This window comes from Sphaeramia orbicularis, unplaced genomic scaffold (assembly GCF_902148855.1).
Source record: "Sphaeramia orbicularis unplaced genomic scaffold, fSphaOr1.1, whole genome shotgun sequence".
NCBI lineage: Eukaryota > Metazoa > Chordata > Actinopteri > Kurtiformes > Apogonidae > Sphaeramia > Sphaeramia orbicularis.
The window spans coordinates 248416-266044 of NW_021941538.1; the positions used below are offsets into that span (position 1 = coordinate 248416).

At 48.7% G+C, this 17629-nt stretch overlaps 1 protein-coding gene across 1 annotated transcript in view; it reads left to right on the forward strand.

The window, feature by feature from the left end:
* hecw1a (HECT, C2 and WW domain containing E3 ubiquitin protein ligase 1a) overlaps positions 1-15380 on the forward strand; it is a 57352-nt gene extending 41972 nt beyond the window's left edge. Inside the window, exons 15-30 of the mRNA XM_030129753.1 lie at positions 212-318; positions 2535-2720; positions 4812-4946; positions 5450-5561; positions 5679-5775; positions 7381-7464; positions 7558-7664; positions 8248-8362; positions 9284-9397; positions 9994-10146; positions 10237-10335; positions 10917-11046; positions 11825-11971; positions 12046-12160; positions 13032-13230; positions 14930-15380. Of these exons, the coding sequence (XP_029985613.1) occupies positions 212-318; positions 2535-2720; positions 4812-4946; positions 5450-5561; positions 5679-5775; positions 7381-7464; positions 7558-7664; positions 8248-8362; positions 9284-9397; positions 9994-10146; positions 10237-10335; positions 10917-11046; positions 11825-11971; positions 12046-12160; positions 13032-13230; positions 14930-15041 (2012 nt within the window). The 3' untranslated portion in view covers positions 15042-15380. The remainder of the gene's footprint in view (positions 1-211; positions 319-2534; positions 2721-4811; positions 4947-5449; positions 5562-5678; positions 5776-7380; positions 7465-7557; positions 7665-8247; positions 8363-9283; positions 9398-9993; positions 10147-10236; positions 10336-10916; positions 11047-11824; positions 11972-12045; positions 12161-13031; positions 13231-14929) is intronic.
* The last annotated feature ends 2249 nt before the right edge of the window (positions 15381-17629 follow it).

Below are 17629 nucleotides of genomic sequence, written 5' to 3' on the forward strand. Positions count from 1 at the left end.
GCTTTGGTATCACAATTAATCTGAGTTAATCAATTAATACTGAAATGAATCAATATTAGATCGAATCAAGTGAAATTGTGATTAATCGACTCAGAACCTTATGAATCGAATTCAAATCAATTATGGAAATTGGCCATGATACCCAGCCCTAGTACTGTGTGTGTATGTGGTTCTGATTGAAAACCTGTCCTTGGTGTCTTCGGTGTCCCAGGTCCTTCGTCTCCTGTCAATCAGCAGAAGATCAGCTACCTCCTCCAGTCACCGGCGGTCAAGTTCATCACACACCCAGAGTTCTTCACCATGTTACACAGCAACTATGTGAGTTCTGCACACACACACAATGACCGCACACATGGAAAGGCTTCAAAACAGGAAAAAAGACAGAACAACACAAACTAGTCAAACAGGGAAACATCTGAGCTGCAACTGAGAGAACATAAGGTTCTAAAGAGGTGGAGACAGCTGAGGACAGAGGTGGAGACAGATGACAGGACAGAGGTGGAGACAGATGACAGGACAGAGGTGGAGACAGAGGTGGAGACAGATGAGAGGACAGAGGTGGAGACAGATGAGAGGACAGAGGTGGAGACAGATGAGGACAGAGGAGGAGACAGATGAGAGGACAGAGGTGGAGACAGCTGAGGACAGAGGTGGAGACAGATGAGAGGACAGAGGTGGAGACAGATGAGAGGACAGAGGTGGAGACAGAGGTGGAGACAGATGAGGACAGAGGTGGAGACAGCTGAGGACAGAGGTGGAGACAGATGAGAGGACAGAGGAGGAGACAGATGAGAGGACAGAGGAGGAGACAGATGAGAGGACAGAGGTGGAGACAGGTGGAGACAGATGAGAGGACAGAGGTGGAGACAGATGAGAGGACAGAGGTGGAGACAGATGAGAGGACAGAGGTGGAGACAGATGAGGACAGAGGTGGAGACAGATGAGAGGACAGAGGTGGAGACAGATGAGGACAGAGGTGGAGACAGATGAGAGGACAGAGGTGGAGACAGATGAGAGGACAGAGGTGGAGACAGATGAGGACAGAGGTGGAGACAGATGAGAGGACAGAGGTGGAGACAGATGAGAGGACAGAGGTGGAGACAGATGAGGACAGAGGTGGAGACAGATGAGAGGACAGAGATGGAAACAGATGAGAGGACAGGTGGAGACAGATGAGGACAGAGGTGAAGACAGATGAGAGGACAGGTGGAGACAGATGAGGACAGAGGTGAAGACGGATGAGAGGACAGAGGTGGAGACGGATGAGAGGACAGAGGTGAAGACAGATGAGAGGACAGGTGGAGACAGATGAGAACAGAGGTGAAGACAGATGAGAGGACAGGTGGAGACAGATGAGGACAGAGATGGAGACAGATGAGAGGACAGGTGGAGACAGATGAGGACAGAGATGGAGACAGATGAGAGGACAGGTGGAGACAGATGAGGACAGAGGTGGAGACAGATGAGAGGACAGGTGGAGACAGATGAGGACAGAGATGGAGACAGATGAGAGGACAGAGGTGGAGACAGATGAGAGAACAGAGGTGGAGACAGATGAGAGGACAGAGGTGGAGACAGATGAGAGAACAGAGGTGGAGACAGATGAGAGGACAGAGGTGGAGACAGATGAGGACAGAGGTGGAGACAGATGAGAGGACAGAGATGGAGACAGATGAGAGGACAGAGGTGGAGACAGATGAGGCCAGAGGTGGAGACAGATGAGAGGACAGAGGTGGAGACAGATGAGAGGACAGGTGGAGACAGATGAGGACAGAGATGGAGACAGATGAGAGGACAGAGGTGGAGACAGATGAGAGGACAGAGGTGGAGACAGATGAGAGGACAGAGATGGAGACAGATGAGAACAGAGGTGGAGACAGATGAGAGGACAGAGGTGGAGACAGATGAGAACAGAGGTGGAGACAGATGAGAACAGAGGTGGAGACAGATGAGAACAGACGTGGAGACAGATGAGAGGACAGAGGTGGAGACAGCTGAGGACAGAGGTGGAGACAGATGAGAACAGAGGTGGAGACAGCTGAGGACAGAGGTGGAGACAGATGAGAGGACAGGTGGAGACAGATGAGGACAGAGATGGAGACAGATGAGAGGACAGAGGTGGAGACAGATGAGAGGACAGAGGTGGAGACAGATGAGAGGACAGAGATGGAGACAGATGAGAACAGAGGTGGAGACAGATGAGAGGACAGAGGTGGAGACAGATGAGAGGACAGAGGTGGAGACAGATGAGAACAGAGGTGGAGACAGATGAGAACAGAGATGGAGACAGATGAGAACAGAGGTGGAGACAGATGAGAGGACAGAGGTGGAGACAGCTGAGGACAGAGGTGGAGACAGATGAGAACAGAGGTGGAGACAGCTGAGGACAGAGGTGGAGACAGATGAGAGGACAGAGGTGGAGACAGATGAGGACAGAGGTGGAGACATGGACATTGTCATGGTAGGAGTGTTCCTCCTGGTTAACCTTCCTTCACAACTGTCGTATAAACCGATGGCTGTTGCCATGGTTACAGGGAGCCTATCGGATGTTCACCAGCAGCAGCTGCGTCAAACACATGATCCTAAAAGTGCGACGTGACGCCAGGAACTTTGAGCGGTACCAGCACAACCGAGACCTGGTGGTGTTCCTGAACAAGTTTGCAGACACCAGACTGGAACTGCCCCGAGGGTGGGAGATCAAGAGTGACCCCCAGGGGAAGGTAGGACACAACATACACACACACACACACACACACACACACATATATATATATAATATATATATATATATATATATATATATATATATATATATATATATATATATATACAGTACAGGCCAAAAGTTTGGACACACCTTCTCATTCTTTGCATTTTCTTTATTTTCATGACTATTTTCATTGTAGATTCTCACTGAAGGCATCAAAACTATGAATGAACACATGTGGAATTATGTACTTAACAAAAAAGTGTGAAATAACTGAAAACATCTCTTATATTCTAGTTTCTTCAAAGTAGCCACCCTTAGCTCTGATGACTGCCTTGCACACCCTTGGCATTCTCTTGATGAGCTTCCAGAGGTAGTCACCTGAAATGGTTTCCACTTCATAGCTGTGCCTTGTCAGGGGTACTTAGTGGAATTTCTTGCCTTATTGATGGGGTTGGGACCATCAGTTGTGTTGTGCAGAAGTCAGGTTGATGCACAGCTGACAGCCCTATTGGACAACTGTTAGAATGCATATTATGGCGAGAACCAATCAGCTAAGTAAAGACAAACGAGTGGCCATCATTACTTTAAGAAATGAAGGTCAGTCAGTCTAGAACATTTCAAAAACTTTGAATGTGTCCCCAAGTGCAGTCGCAAAAACCATCAAGCGCTCCAACGAAACTGGCTCACATGAGGACCGCCCCAGGAAAGGAAGACCAAGAGTCACCTCTGATGCTGAAGATAAGTTCATCTGAGTCACCAGCCTCAGAAATTGCAAATTAACAGCAGCTCAGATTAGAGACCAGATGAATACCACACAGAGCTCTAGCAGCAGACACATCTCTACAACAACTGTTAAGAGGAGACTGCGTGAATCAGGCCTTCATGGTCAAACAGCTGCTAGGAAACCACTGCTCAGGAGAGGCAACAAACACAAGAGATTTATTTGGGCCAAGAAACCCAAGGAATGGACATTAGACCAGTGGAAATCTGTGCTTTGGTCTGATGAGTCCAAATTTCAGATCTTTGGATCCAACCGCCGTGTCTTTGTGCGACGCAGAAAAGGTGAACGGATGGATGCTACATGCCTGGTTCCCACCGTGAAGCATGGAGGGGGAGGTGTGATGGTGTGGGGGTGCTTTGCTGGTGACGCTGTTGGGGATTTATTCAAGATTGAAGGCAACCTGAATCAGCATGGCTACCACAGAATCCTGAAGTGACATGCCATTCCATCCGGTCTGCGTTTAGTTGGACCATCATTTATGTTTCAACAGGACAATGACCCCAAACACACCTCCAGGCTGTGTGAGGGATATTTGACCAAGAAGGAGAGTGATGGAGTGCTGCGCCAGATGACCTGGCCTCCACAGTCACCGGACCTGAACCCGATCGAGATGGTTTGGGGTGAGCTGGACCGCAGAGTGAAGGCAAAAGGGCCAACAAGTGCTAAGCATCTGTGGGAACTTCTTCAAGACTGTTAGGAAACCATTTCAGGTGACTACCTCTGGAAGCTCATCAAGAGAATGGCAAGAGTGTGCAAAGCAGTCATCAGAGCTAAGGGTGGATACTTTGAAGAAACTAGAATATAAGAGATGTTTTCAGTTATTTCACACCTTTTTGTTAAGTACATAATTCCACATGTGTTCATTGATGCCTTCAGTGAGAATCTACAATGTAAATAGTCATGAAAATAAAGAAAATGCAAAGAATGAGAAGGTGTGTCCAAACTTTTGGCCTGTACTGTATACATATATATATATATATATATATATATATATATATATATATATATATATATATATATATATATATATATATACACACCCTTTATGTATTAACATGTAGACCCCAGACTGTTCCCTAGACGTATATACTGTACAGGTGCAATGAAGAACAGAAGAAAAAACACAGGTTAAAATCAGTAAATATTTGTTCCTGGTCCTGGTTCCTTTTGTCTTGTCCTTAACTGTCCTCTGTCTTTGGTCTGAACTGTCCTCTGTCTTTGGTCTGAACTGTCCTCTGTCTTTGGTCTGAACTGTCCTCTGTCTTTGGTCTGAACTGTCCTCTGTCTTTGGTCTGAACTGTCCTCTGTCTTTGGTCGCAGTCTTTCTTCGTGGACCACAACAGTCGAGCCACCACATTCATCGACCCTCGAATCCCCCTCCAGAACGGCCGACTGCCCGGACACCTGGCACACAAACAGCACCTGCAGAGGCTCCGCAGCTACAGCGCCGGAGAGGTAAGGGACCTAAACTGGACCAAACAGGACCAAACAGGGTTAAAACAGGACTAAACAGGATTAAAACAGGACCAAACAGGGAGAAAATAAGACCAAGCAGGGCCAAAACAGGACTGAAATAGGGCTAAAACAGGACTAAACCTGTCCATGTGGTGGTTCCTCTAGTAGATGTTCATGTTTCCTCCTCCTTTGGGGACAGTAGTTCCAGTCTGGTCTAAATGCAGACACCAGAACCTGACCCGGTTCCACAGACAGTGGGTTCTGGTTCTAGTTTAGTGGAACCCACTGACAGTACTGACTCAGGTCCATGTGGGACAGTAGACCTGATGGTACACATGACAAGACCCTGTCTGTCCATGGTGGTCTGACCTGAAGCTGACCTGTGGGCCCACATTTGGATGGAGGGAATCCGGGTCAGGTCCAGGCTCAGGTCCGGGTCCAGGTCCGGGTCCTGGTCCAGGTCTGCAGGCTCAGGGTCTCTAACTGTCGGTGTTTGTCTCCAGGCGTCTGACGTGTCCAGGAGTCGTGGTGCGTCTCTGATGGCCAGGCCTGGAAACAGTCTGGTTGCCGCCATTCGCAGTCAGCATCAGGCCGACGCCCACCTGGCCGCTCCATGTAAGCACCGCCCCAAGCTCCGCCTCTTTACCGCCGCTGCCCCCCTGAGCCCATGTTTGGACATGTGTCCTGGTTTGTCTCCTGTGTCCTAAACTTTTGGTCTGTTTGTGTCCACAGCCTACAACGACAAGATCGTGGCGTTCCTTCGACAGCCCAACGTGTTCGACCTTCTGCAGGAGCGCTACACCAACCTGAACAAGAACCACGCACTGAGGTACCCTGTCCACCTAGACCTGGTCCAACCAGTCCTCAGGTTGGTACCATCCGCGTAGACCTGGTCCAACCAGTCCTCCTGTTGGTACTGGTCTGAGTAGACTTTACCATTGGATCCGCCCACCTCTGACAGTTAAAGACATGATTGACAGCTGTACTTACCAATCACATTCTGTTTTCCCTGACTTCACACCAAAGACTGATCCAGAGTCTTCATTTGTACTGAGGGTTTAGACTAGGACCAGAACTAAGAGGGGCCAGATGGGACAATATTCAGATTTACCATTCACACACAAATATGAAAACGCACACATACACACATGAAATGCATTCACACACACGTGAACCACCTTTCTCTACTGTTGAACCCACCTGTTGAACCCACCTGTTGAACCCACCTGTTGAACCCACTGTTGAACCCACCTGTTAATCTACCTGTTGAACCCACTGTTGAACCCACCTGTTGAACCCACCTGTTGAACCCACCTGTTGAACCCACCTGTTAATCTACCTGTTGAACCCACCTGTTGAACCCACTGTTGAACCCACCTGTTAATCTACCTGTTGAACCCACTGTTGAACCCATCTGTTGAACCCACTGTTGAACCCACCTGTTAATCTACCTGTTGAACCCACTGTTGAACCCATCTGTTGAACCTACTGTTGAACCCACCTGTTAATCTACCTGTTGAACCCACTGTTGAACCCACTGTTGAACCCACTGTTGAACCCACCTGTTGAACCCACTGTTGAACCCACCTGTTGAACCCACTGTTGAACCCACCTGTTGAACCCACCTGTTTAATCCACCTGTTGAACCCACTGTTGAACCCATCTGTTGAACCCACCTGTTGAACCCACTGTTGAACCCACTGTTGAACCCACTGTTGAACCCACTGTTGAACCCACCTGTTTAATCCACCTGTTTAATCCACCTGTTGAACCCACCTGTTGAACCCACTGTTGAACCCACCTGTTGAACCCACCTGTTGAACCCACCTGTTGAACTCATCTGTTGAACCCACCTGTTGAACCCACTGTTGAACCCATCTGTTGAACCCACTGTTGAACCCACCTGTTTAATCCACCTGTTGAACCCACCTGTTGAACCCACCTGTTGAACCCACCTGTTAATCTACCTGTTGAACCCACCTGTTGAACCCACTGTTGAACCCACCTGTTGAACCCACCTGTTTAATCCACCTGTTGAACCCACTGTTGAACCCATCTGTTGAACCCACCTGTTGAACCCACTGTTGAACCCACCTGTTAATCTACCTGTTGAACCCACCTGTTGAACCCACCTGTTAATCTACCTGTTGAACCCACCTGTTGAACCCACCTGTTGAACCCACTGTTGAACCCACCTGTTAATCTACCTGTTGAACCCACTGTTGAACCCACCTGTTGAACCCACCTGTTGAACCCACCTGTTGAACCCACTGTTGAACCCACCTGTTAATCTACCTGTTGAACCCACCTGTTGAACCCACTGTTGAACCCACCTGTTGAACCCACCTGTTGAACCCACTGTTGAACCCACCTGTTGAACCCACTGTTGAACCCACCTGTTGAACCCACCTGTCTGTGTCTGGTCTGTGTTCAGGGAGAAGATCCACTACATCCGAACTGAAGGTTCTCAGGGTTTGGGGAAACTGTCCAGTGATGAGGACCTGGTCATTCTGCTCAGGTAACCCCGCCCACCTCCCACCGCTCCGCCTTTCCTTTGGCAGCGGCATTTCCGGCCCCGCCCACTCACACCTGTGTCCCTCTGTGGTTCCAGTATGTTTGAGGAGGACATCATGTCCTACGTCCCCCCTCAGCCCGTCTACCCAGGGTTCAGCTTCTCCCCTCGATGTTCTCCGGCCTCTTCACCGCAGAACTCACCAGGTAGGAGTGAGAACATGCATGTGTGAGAACATATGTGTGTGACAACATGTGTGTGAGAACATCCATGTGTGTGACAACATGTGTGTGACAACATATGTGTGTAAGAACATGTGTGTGACAACATGTGTGTGAGAACATCCATGTGTGTGACAACATGCATGTGTGAGAACATATGTGTGTAAGAACATGTGTGTGACAACATGTGTGTGAGAACATCCATGTGTGTGACAACATGCATGTGTGAGAACATATGTGTGTAAGAACATGTGTGTGACAACATGTGTGTGAGAACATCCATGTGTGTGACAACATGCATGTGTGAGAACATATGTGTGTAAGAACATGTGTGTGACAACATGTGTGTGAGAACATCCATGTGTGTGACAACATGCATGTGTGAGAACATATGTGTGTAAGAACATGTGTGTGAGAACATCCATCTGTGTGACAACATGCATGTGTGAGAACATAGGTGTGTGTGTGAATGTCCGGTGGGCTTCATTCACCAGGAGTGTGTGTGTGTGTGTGTGTGTGTGTGTGTGTGTGTGTGTGTGTGTGTGTGTGTGTGTGTGTGTGTGTGCAGGTCTTCAGAGGGCTCGTGCTCCTGCTCCGTATCGCAGAGACTTTGAAGCCAAGCTCAGAAACTTCTACAGGAAGTTGGAGGCAAAAGGATACGGACAAGGACCAGGAAAGACCAAGTAAGAACTGAGCAACAACAACGACAATACCAGCAACAACACCAACAACACCACCAGCAACAACACCAACAGCAACACCAACAACACCACCAGCAACAACACCAACAGCAACACCAACAACAACAACACTAGCAACACCAACAACACCAGCAACAACACAACACCAACAACAACACCAACAACACCAGCAACAACACAACACCAACAACAACACCAACAACACCAGCAGCAACAATAACAACAACAGTAACACCAGCAACAGCAAATCCAGCAACACCACCAACACTATTAGCAGCAACAACACTACCACCACTACCACCACCACCACTACCAACACCACCAACATCACCACCACCACTACCAACAGCAACAACACCACCACTACCAACACTACCAACACCAACACTACCACCACCACTACCAACACCATCAACACCACCACCACCATCACTACCAGCACCAACACTACCAACACCAACACTACCAGCACCACCACCATCAACACTACCACCACCACTACCAACACCATCAATACCACCAACACCACTACCAACACCACCACCATCACTACCAACACCAACACTACCAACACCAACACTACCAGCACCACCACCATCAACACTACCACCACCACTACCACCACCATCACTACCAACACCACCACTACCAGCACTACCAACACCACCATCACCACCACCAACAACAACACCACCAACACTACCACCACCCCCAACAACAACGCTACTACCAACACTACCACCACCACTATCAACACCACCAACACCAACACTACCAACACCACCAGCACCACCAACACTACCAGCACCACCACCATCCTGGTCCTCCTGCTCTTCCTCCTCATGCTAACGTTCTCTTCCATCAGACCCAGGTGTGTCAGTGTGTGTCTCCTCCTCTCTTCAGGTTGGTCATCAGGAGGGAACAGCTGTTGGAGGTCACCTTTAACCAGGTCATGTCCTACTCCAGGAAGGAGCTGCAGAGGAACAAACTCTATGTCACCTTCATGGGGGAGGAAGGGTGAGACAAAGCCACACCCACTGAACCCTAACCCCACCCATGGGCTATAATCCAGCGGCGTCAGACTCCGCCTTGTGTGTGTGTGCATGTGTGTGTGTGTTTATGTGTGCATGTGTGTGTGTGTCTGTGTGTGTGTGTTTGTGTGTGCATGTGTGTGTGTGTGTGTTTGTGTGTGTGTGTGTCTGTGTGTGTGTGTTGGTGTGTCTGTGTGTGTGTTTATGTGTGCATGTGTGTGTGTTTGTGTCTGTGTGTGTGTGTCTGTGTGTGTGTGTTGGTGTGTCTGTGTGTGTGTTTATGTGTGCGTGTGTCTGTGTGTGTCTGTGTATGTGTATGTGTGTGTGTGTTGGTGTGTGCGTGTGTGTGTGTGTGTGTGTGTGTGTGTGTCCAGGTTGGACTACAGCGGTCAGACTCCGCCTCTAAACTTCAGGAGCTCCAGTTCAGTCTGATTTCTCTGATGTTGCACTTTTCACTGAACTCTTTTTTTTCCACAGAGGTTCAAGTGTTCATGAGTTGAATGGTTTCAGCTGTAACTGTGTGTGTGTGTGTGTGTGTGTGTGTGTGTGTGTGTGTGTGTGTCCGTCCATCTGTCCGTCCAGGTTGGACTACAGCGGTCCTTCCAGGGAGTTCTTCTTCCTTTTGTCTCAGGAGCTCTTTAACCCTTATTATGGGCTGTTTGAATACTCGGCCAACGACACCTACACCGTTCAGATCAGCCCCATGTCTGCGTTTGTGGAGAACCATCTGGAATGGTACCGCCCACAACACACACACACATCACATGAGCTGACTGTCACTGACCACAGCCAATCACACACCAGCCTGTCTGTCTGTGCTCGTAGGTTCCGCTTCAGTGGGCGGATCCTGGGTCTGGCTCTGATCCACCAGTACCTGCTGGACGCCTTCTTCACCAGACCCTTCTACAAGGCCCTGCTCAGACTGTATGTATGCTAACCCTAACCCTAACCCGCACAACAGACACACAACAGACACACAAGATGCACAACAGACACACAACAGATGCACAACAGACACAACAGACACACAAGATGCACAACAGACACACAACAGATGCACAACAGACACATAAGACACACAACAGACACACAACAGATGCACAACAGACACACAAGACACACAACAGACACACAAGATGCACAACAGACACACAACAGATGCACAACAGACACACAAGACACACAACAGACACACAACAGACACACAAGATGCACAACAGACACACAACAGATGCACAACAAACACACAAGACACACAACAGACACACAACAGACGCACACACATTGGATAATATATAATGACAGGTTGAACAGAGTCAGTCCTGTGGTTGATTCCACAGACGTACACCTGGGTGTGTTTGGGTGTGTGTGTTGTTGTGTGTATGGCTGTGTATATATGCATGTATGCTGTAGTGTTGTTTGTTAGTTGTGTTTGTTAGTTGTGCGTATCCGTCCTGGGCTCTAACCTGAACAGAGCCTAACCCTAACCCTAACCCTAACCCCAGACCCACAGACCTGTCGGACCTGGAGTACCTGGATGAGGAGTTCCACCAATCACTGCAGTGGATGAAAGACAACGACATCACAGACACCCTGGACCTGACCTTCACTGTGAACGAAGAGGTGTTCGGACAGGTACACACACACACACACACACCAGACACACACAAACACACACACACCAGACACACTCACACACACACACACACACTGACACACACTGACACACACTCACCAGACACACGGACACACACACACAAGACACATACAAACATACACACACACACACACAAACACACACTCACCAGACTCACAGACACACACACACAAACACACACACACACACACACACACACACCGACACACACTCACCAGACACACAGACACACACACACAAACACACACAAGACACACACAAACATACACACACACTGTCTGATGGTTGTGGGTGTGTCCAGGTGTGGTTCTGACCGTTGTGGGTGTGGTTCTGACCGTTGTGGGTGTGTCCAGGTGTGGTTCTGATGGTTGTGGGTGTGTCCAGGTGTGGTTCTGACAGTTGTGGGTGTGTCCAGGTGTGGTTCTGACGGTTGTGGGTGTGTCCAGGTGTGGTTCTGACAGTTGTGGGTGTGTCCAGGTGTGGTTCTGATGGTTGTGGGTGTGTCCAGGTGTGGTTCTGACAGTTGTGGGTGTGTCCAGGTGTGGTTCTGACAGTTGTAGGTGTGTCCAGGTGTGTTTCTGACGGTTGTGGGTGTGTCCAGGTGTGGTTCTGACAGTTGTGGGTGTGTCCAGGTGTGGTTCTGATGGTTGTGGGTGTGTCCAGGTGTGGTTCTGACAGTTGTGGGTGTGTCCAGGTGTGGTTCTGACAGTTGTAGGTGTGTCCAGGTGTGGTTCTGATGGTTGTGGGTGTGTCCAGGTGACGGAGCGGGAGCTGAAGTCTGGCGGCTCCAACCTCCAGGTGACGGAGAAGAACAAGAAGGACTACATCGAGCGCATGGCCAAGTGGAGGGTGGAGCGGGGGGTGGTGCAGCAGACGGAGGCCCTGGTCCGAGGGTTCTATGAGGTGGGTGCCCAGGCCCGGTTCAGTCCAGGTCCAGTGTGTCCCGGTCCGGCTGACCCTGGTCCATGTGTCCTCAGGTGGTGGACTCCAGGTTGGTGTCGGTGTTCGACGCCCGGGAGCTGGAGCTGGTGATGGCCGGAACGGTGGAGATCGACCTGAGTGACTGGAGGAGCAACACCGAGTACAGAGGAGGTGACCCCTGACCCGAACCCTGACTCTGACCCCCTAACCCTGACCCTAACCCTGATCCTGACCCCCTAACCCTGACCCTAACCCTGACCCCCTAACCCTGACCCTAACCCTGTCCCTGACCCCCTAACCCTGACCCTAACCCTGACCCTAACCCTGACCCCCTAACCCTGTCCCTGACCCTAACCCTGACCCTAACCCTGTCCCTGACCCCGTAACCCTGACCCCCTAACCCTGACCCCCTAACCCTGACCCTAACCCTGTCCCTGACCCCCTAACCCTGACCCTAACCCTGTCCCTGACCCTAACCCTGACCCCCTAACCCTGACCCTAACCCTGTCCCTGACCCTAACCCTGACCCCCTAACCCTGACCCTAACCCTGTCCCTGACCCTAACCCTGACCCCCTGACCCTAACCCTGTCCCTGACCCTAACCCTGACCCCCAAACCCTGACCCTAACTCTGTCCCTGACCCTAACCCTGACCCCCTAACCCTGACCCTAACTCTGTCCCTGACCCTAACCCTGCCTTCATTCACTCCATGATGCCATGTGACTGTCAGCTGTTCCATTCAACATGATACTGAATCACAGCAGACTCTGGAGACTCTGGTGTTCAGGAAAAGACAGCTGTTATCAGGACATCACTGTGTCCAGTGTGTCCACTGATGTCCACTGTGTCCAGTGTGTCCACCGATGTCCACTGTGTCCAGTGTGTCCAGTGTGTCCAATGGGTTAACCCTGCGGTCCCAGTTGTGTTAAACCGGGTTAACAGTGGGTCAGCAGGTCCATAAACACCAGCAGGTTCTACACATGAACTGTCCTGAGCTCTGATTGGACAGGCTGGCTTTAACTGTCTGACTCCGCCCCCCCAGGTTACCATGACAGCCACATCGTCATGCGTTGGTTCTGGGCGGCCGTCGAACGCTTCAACAACGAGCAGCGCCTTCGTCTGCTTCAGTTCGTCACCGGCACCTCCAGCGTTCCCTACGAAGGCTTCGCAGCGCTACGAGGTTCCAACGGCCTCCGACGCTTCTGCATCGAGAAGTGGGGCAAGACCACGTCCCTGCCCAGGTACCAGACCGGACCCCCCCCACGGAACCAGGACTGAGACTGGACCCTCTGACTGTAGACGGTAGAACATACTGAAGGTACCAGACCGGACCCCCCCCACGGAATCAGGACTGAGACTGGACCCTCTGACTGTAGACGGCAGAACATACTGAAGGTACCAGACCGGACCCCCCCCACGGAACCAGGACTGAGACTGGACCCTCTGACTGTAGACGGCAGAACATACTGAAGGTACCAGACCTGACCCCCCCCACGGAACCAGGACTGAGACTGGACCCTCTGACTGTAGACGGTAGAACATACTGAAGGTACCAGACCGGACCCCCCCCACGGAATCAGGACTGAGACTGGACCCTCTGACTGTAGACGGCAGAACATACTGAAGGTACCAGACCGGACCCCCCCCACGGAACCAGGACTGAGACTGGACCCTCTGACTGTAGACGGCAGAACATACTGAAGGTACCAGACCTGACCCCCCCACGGAACCAGGACTGAGACTGGACCCTCTGACTGTAGACGGTTAGAACATACTGAAGGTACCAGACCGGACCCCCCCCACGGAACCAGGACTGAGACTGGACCCTCTGACTGTAGACGGCAGAACATACTGAAGGTACCAGACCTGACCCCCCCCACGGAACCAGGACTGAGACTGGACCCTCTGACTGTAGACGGCAGAACATACTGAAGGTACCAGACCTGACCCCCCCCACCACCACGGAACCAAGACTGAGACTGGACCCCCCACACACACACACACACAGTAACAGCAGAACTAGCATTGTGATATAAGCTAGTACAGTAATGAGCTCCACCTAGTGTTAGCTTTAGCTAACCCATCACTGTGTGTGTTTGTGTGTGTTTTTGTGTGTATGTGTGTGTGTTTGTATGTGTGTGTGTGTGCGTGTGTTTGTTTGTTTGTTTGTGTGTTTTTGTGTGTGTTTATGTTTGTGTGTGTGTTCGTGTGTGTGTGTGTTTGTGTGTGTGTTTGTATTTGTATTTGTGTGTGTTTGTGTGTGTGTGTGTGTTTTTCTGTGTGCGTGTATGTGTGTGTGTATGTGTGTGTTTTTCTGTTTGTGTGTATGTTTTTGAGTGTGTGTGTTTTTCTGTTTGTGTGTGCGTGTGTTTGTGTGTGTTTGTATGTGTGTATTTGTGTGTGTTTGTGTGTGTTTTTGTGTGTTTTTGTGTGTGTGTGTGTTTGTTTTTCTGTGTGTGTTTGTGTGTGTATGTTTTTCTGTGTGTTTTTCTGTGTGTGTTTTTCTGTTTGTGTGTGTGTGTGTTTTTCTGTTTGTGTGTTTTTGAGTGTGTTTGTGTGTGTGTTTTTCTGTGTGTGTGTGTTTTTGAGTGTGTTTTTCTGTGTGTGTGTTTTTCTGTTTGTGTGTGTGTTTTTCTGTTTGTGTGTTTGTGTGTGTGTTTTTCTGTTTGTGTGTTTTTGAGTGTGTTTGTGTGTGTTTTTCTGTGTGTGTGTTTTTCTGTTTGTGTGTGTGTTTTTCTGTTTGTGTGTTTGTTTTTCTGTTTGTGTGTTTTTGAGTGTGTTTGTGTGTGTGTTTTTCTGTGTGTGTTTTTGAGTGTGTTTTTCTGTGTGTGTGTTTTTCTGTTTGTGTGTGTGTTTTTCTGTTTGTGTGTTTGTGTGTGTGTTTTTCTGTTTGTGTGTTTGTGTGTGTGTTTTTCTGTGTGTGTGTGTGTGTCCTTCCAGGGCTCATACCTGCTTTAATCGTCTGGATCTGCCTCCGTACTCCTCCTACCAAACCCTGTATGAGAAGCTCCTGGTGGCTGTGGAGGAAACCAGTACCTTTGGACTGGAATGAAGGGGGGGGGGGGCAGGGTTCCGCCGGGCCGACTCCTCCCACCGCACCGCCTCCACGTGTCCTCATCCAATCAGGACTGTGCAGTGTGCGGTCATGTGGGTGTATATAGGTCCCTGTTGTGTGTACCTCGGCCGCTGCAGGACCAGCACTACTTTTTCTATCGTCGGTCCTGGTTCAGATCTGAACCTGAACCAGTGCACGGCTTTGGAAACAGACCTGTATGAACCTGTAAATACACACAGACACAAACTGGACACACAGATGTACGCATGCATGGACCGAAGCCAACAACCGTCCACTGGATGGACACCACAGGACGCTCCGACACCGAGTCACATGACTAAGGTCCAGAGGTAGAAGAGACGACCATGAGGACCACAGAGTTCCAAGGTTTTATAGCAAAGTTTCCTCACATGGTGATTAAAAATGTAATTTACAGAAAATGTTTATTAGAGTAAATGATTAATAAGAAGTAAGAGCAGAAAAAGACAGACAATAGTAACTGCAGACAGGATTTGAATATGTACAAACACAGCAGACGTCCTGTCCACCACAGACTGCATCTGGGACCTTTAAGGGACCATCATCATATTTATCTGAATTCACTGTAAATGTACGAGTTTTACACAAAAGTGTGCGTTTGTTCAAAGGGTCGATTCTCAGGAGGTTTGTTCCAAAACAGCTGAAGGTACATCTATAAACGAAGGAGGTCCAAGTCCAAGGTCAGAACAGTCCTTCAGATGCAGCGTCCTGTCGCCATGACACCAAAGGTTGGATGGTGTGGTTTGGATCTGGATCTGGAGAGTCCACAGAGATCATCATGTCATTGAACTCCTGAGCCGGTTCAATTCAAGGCCTTAGAACACAAGTGTCAAACCTGCGTCCCGAGGGCCAAATCTGGCCCCCCCGCCAAAGGTTCCATTCCGGCCCTGCAGGATGAAAGTGCATAAATGAACCTGAACAGTCCAGGTTGGTTCAGGTTCCACATGCAGACCAATGTGATCTACAGTCAAAATAACAACACAATAGACCATAAATAATGACAACAAATTTTCTTTGGGAAAAATTATGCGGAAAAAATTTAAGTGAGAAAAATAACATTACACTGTTATGGAAGTACATCTGTGTCATCAGATTTTGAATTATAAAGCCACTGAATTTCTAGCAATGAATTTTTTTTGCACTGAAATTAAGTATCTGAATTTTATGCATCTGAATTTTTTTTATTCTAAATTTATGAACATAGTTGAATTCAGAGACAAAAAATTCAGATACTTAATTTCAGTGCAAAATAATTCAATGGCTTTTATAATTCAAAATCTGATGAGACAGATTTACTTCCATACTCTGTGAAAATACTTACATTTACATAACTATTCTTTCATAATTAAATGCAAATAAATACATAAATAAAAACAGACAACCTGAAATGTGCAGTTGTAACAATATTCTGTTTGTTCATAAATGTTTGGTGCATTTGTGGATCCACTGGGATCTGCAGTTGTGTTAATAACAGATGGAATATTGGAGAAACTGTTCAAATTTTAGTTCAAACTCCAAAATTGTAACAATATTCTGCCTGTTCCCAAATGTTTATGGAACACTGTGTGTAAATGTACATGTAGAAATAAGAAGTCCAGGCAGAATAGTGTTCAAATTGCACTAATTTTTCAAATGAAATTTCTTTTTTTTTCAGGTTATTCCCATCTTTTTTGTAAAATGTAAATATTTTCAGAGTTTAATTGGGGTGTTTTTGTACTAAAACAAAAAGAAAAACTTGGATTTGTCATTGTTTCTAGGTTCTTCAGTCATTATTTTACTGGTCTGGCCCGCTGCAGATCAAACTGGGCTGAATATGGAACTGAACTAAAATGAGATTGACTGCCCTGATTTAGAAGGAGCATGGACGACCAAGAAGTACAATCAAACCAAGACTGGAACCTTAGCAGGTGGATGCATGGATCTGCTGTGGGCGGAGTCTACGTCTACAGAGGGGCGGGGCCGGGGGGGCGTCCTCCAGACCTAACAGTTGGATGTAGTTCAGGACGCGTTGGCAGTTGGAGAACCTTAAACAGCAGCTCCAAGAGTTGAACCAAAGCTACGTTTGGTCTGGAAAGAGAATGGAGCCCAAATCTGATCCCTGTGGAACTTTACACACTGTTGGAGTCCATGTCCATCTGTAACCTGAACCCCATCAGCTGCTGGACCACTGGACACATGAAGTCCATCAGCTGCTGGACCACTGGACACATGAACCGTAATAATGTACAAAACAACATCTGAAGCCTTCCATATTCAGACTCTGACGTTACTATAGCAACCCAATGTCTTCATCAAGCAATGGCAGGTCTTCCAATCAGTGCCGGAAGATTGAGACGAAAGACGCACGGAGCTGAGAAAGAAAAACGACTGAAGAGAACGACGGAAGAACAGACACTCCATCCTGTAATTCTACCCAAACATGGTCTTCGTCGTCTTCTGGACAGTTACAAACTCAAACTTCGGTCAAATAGATCCATTTGAAGACGGATCAGTACCGTCCTCCGTGTGAACCGGGTCCACATAGACCCTCAGCTCCATGTGGACCC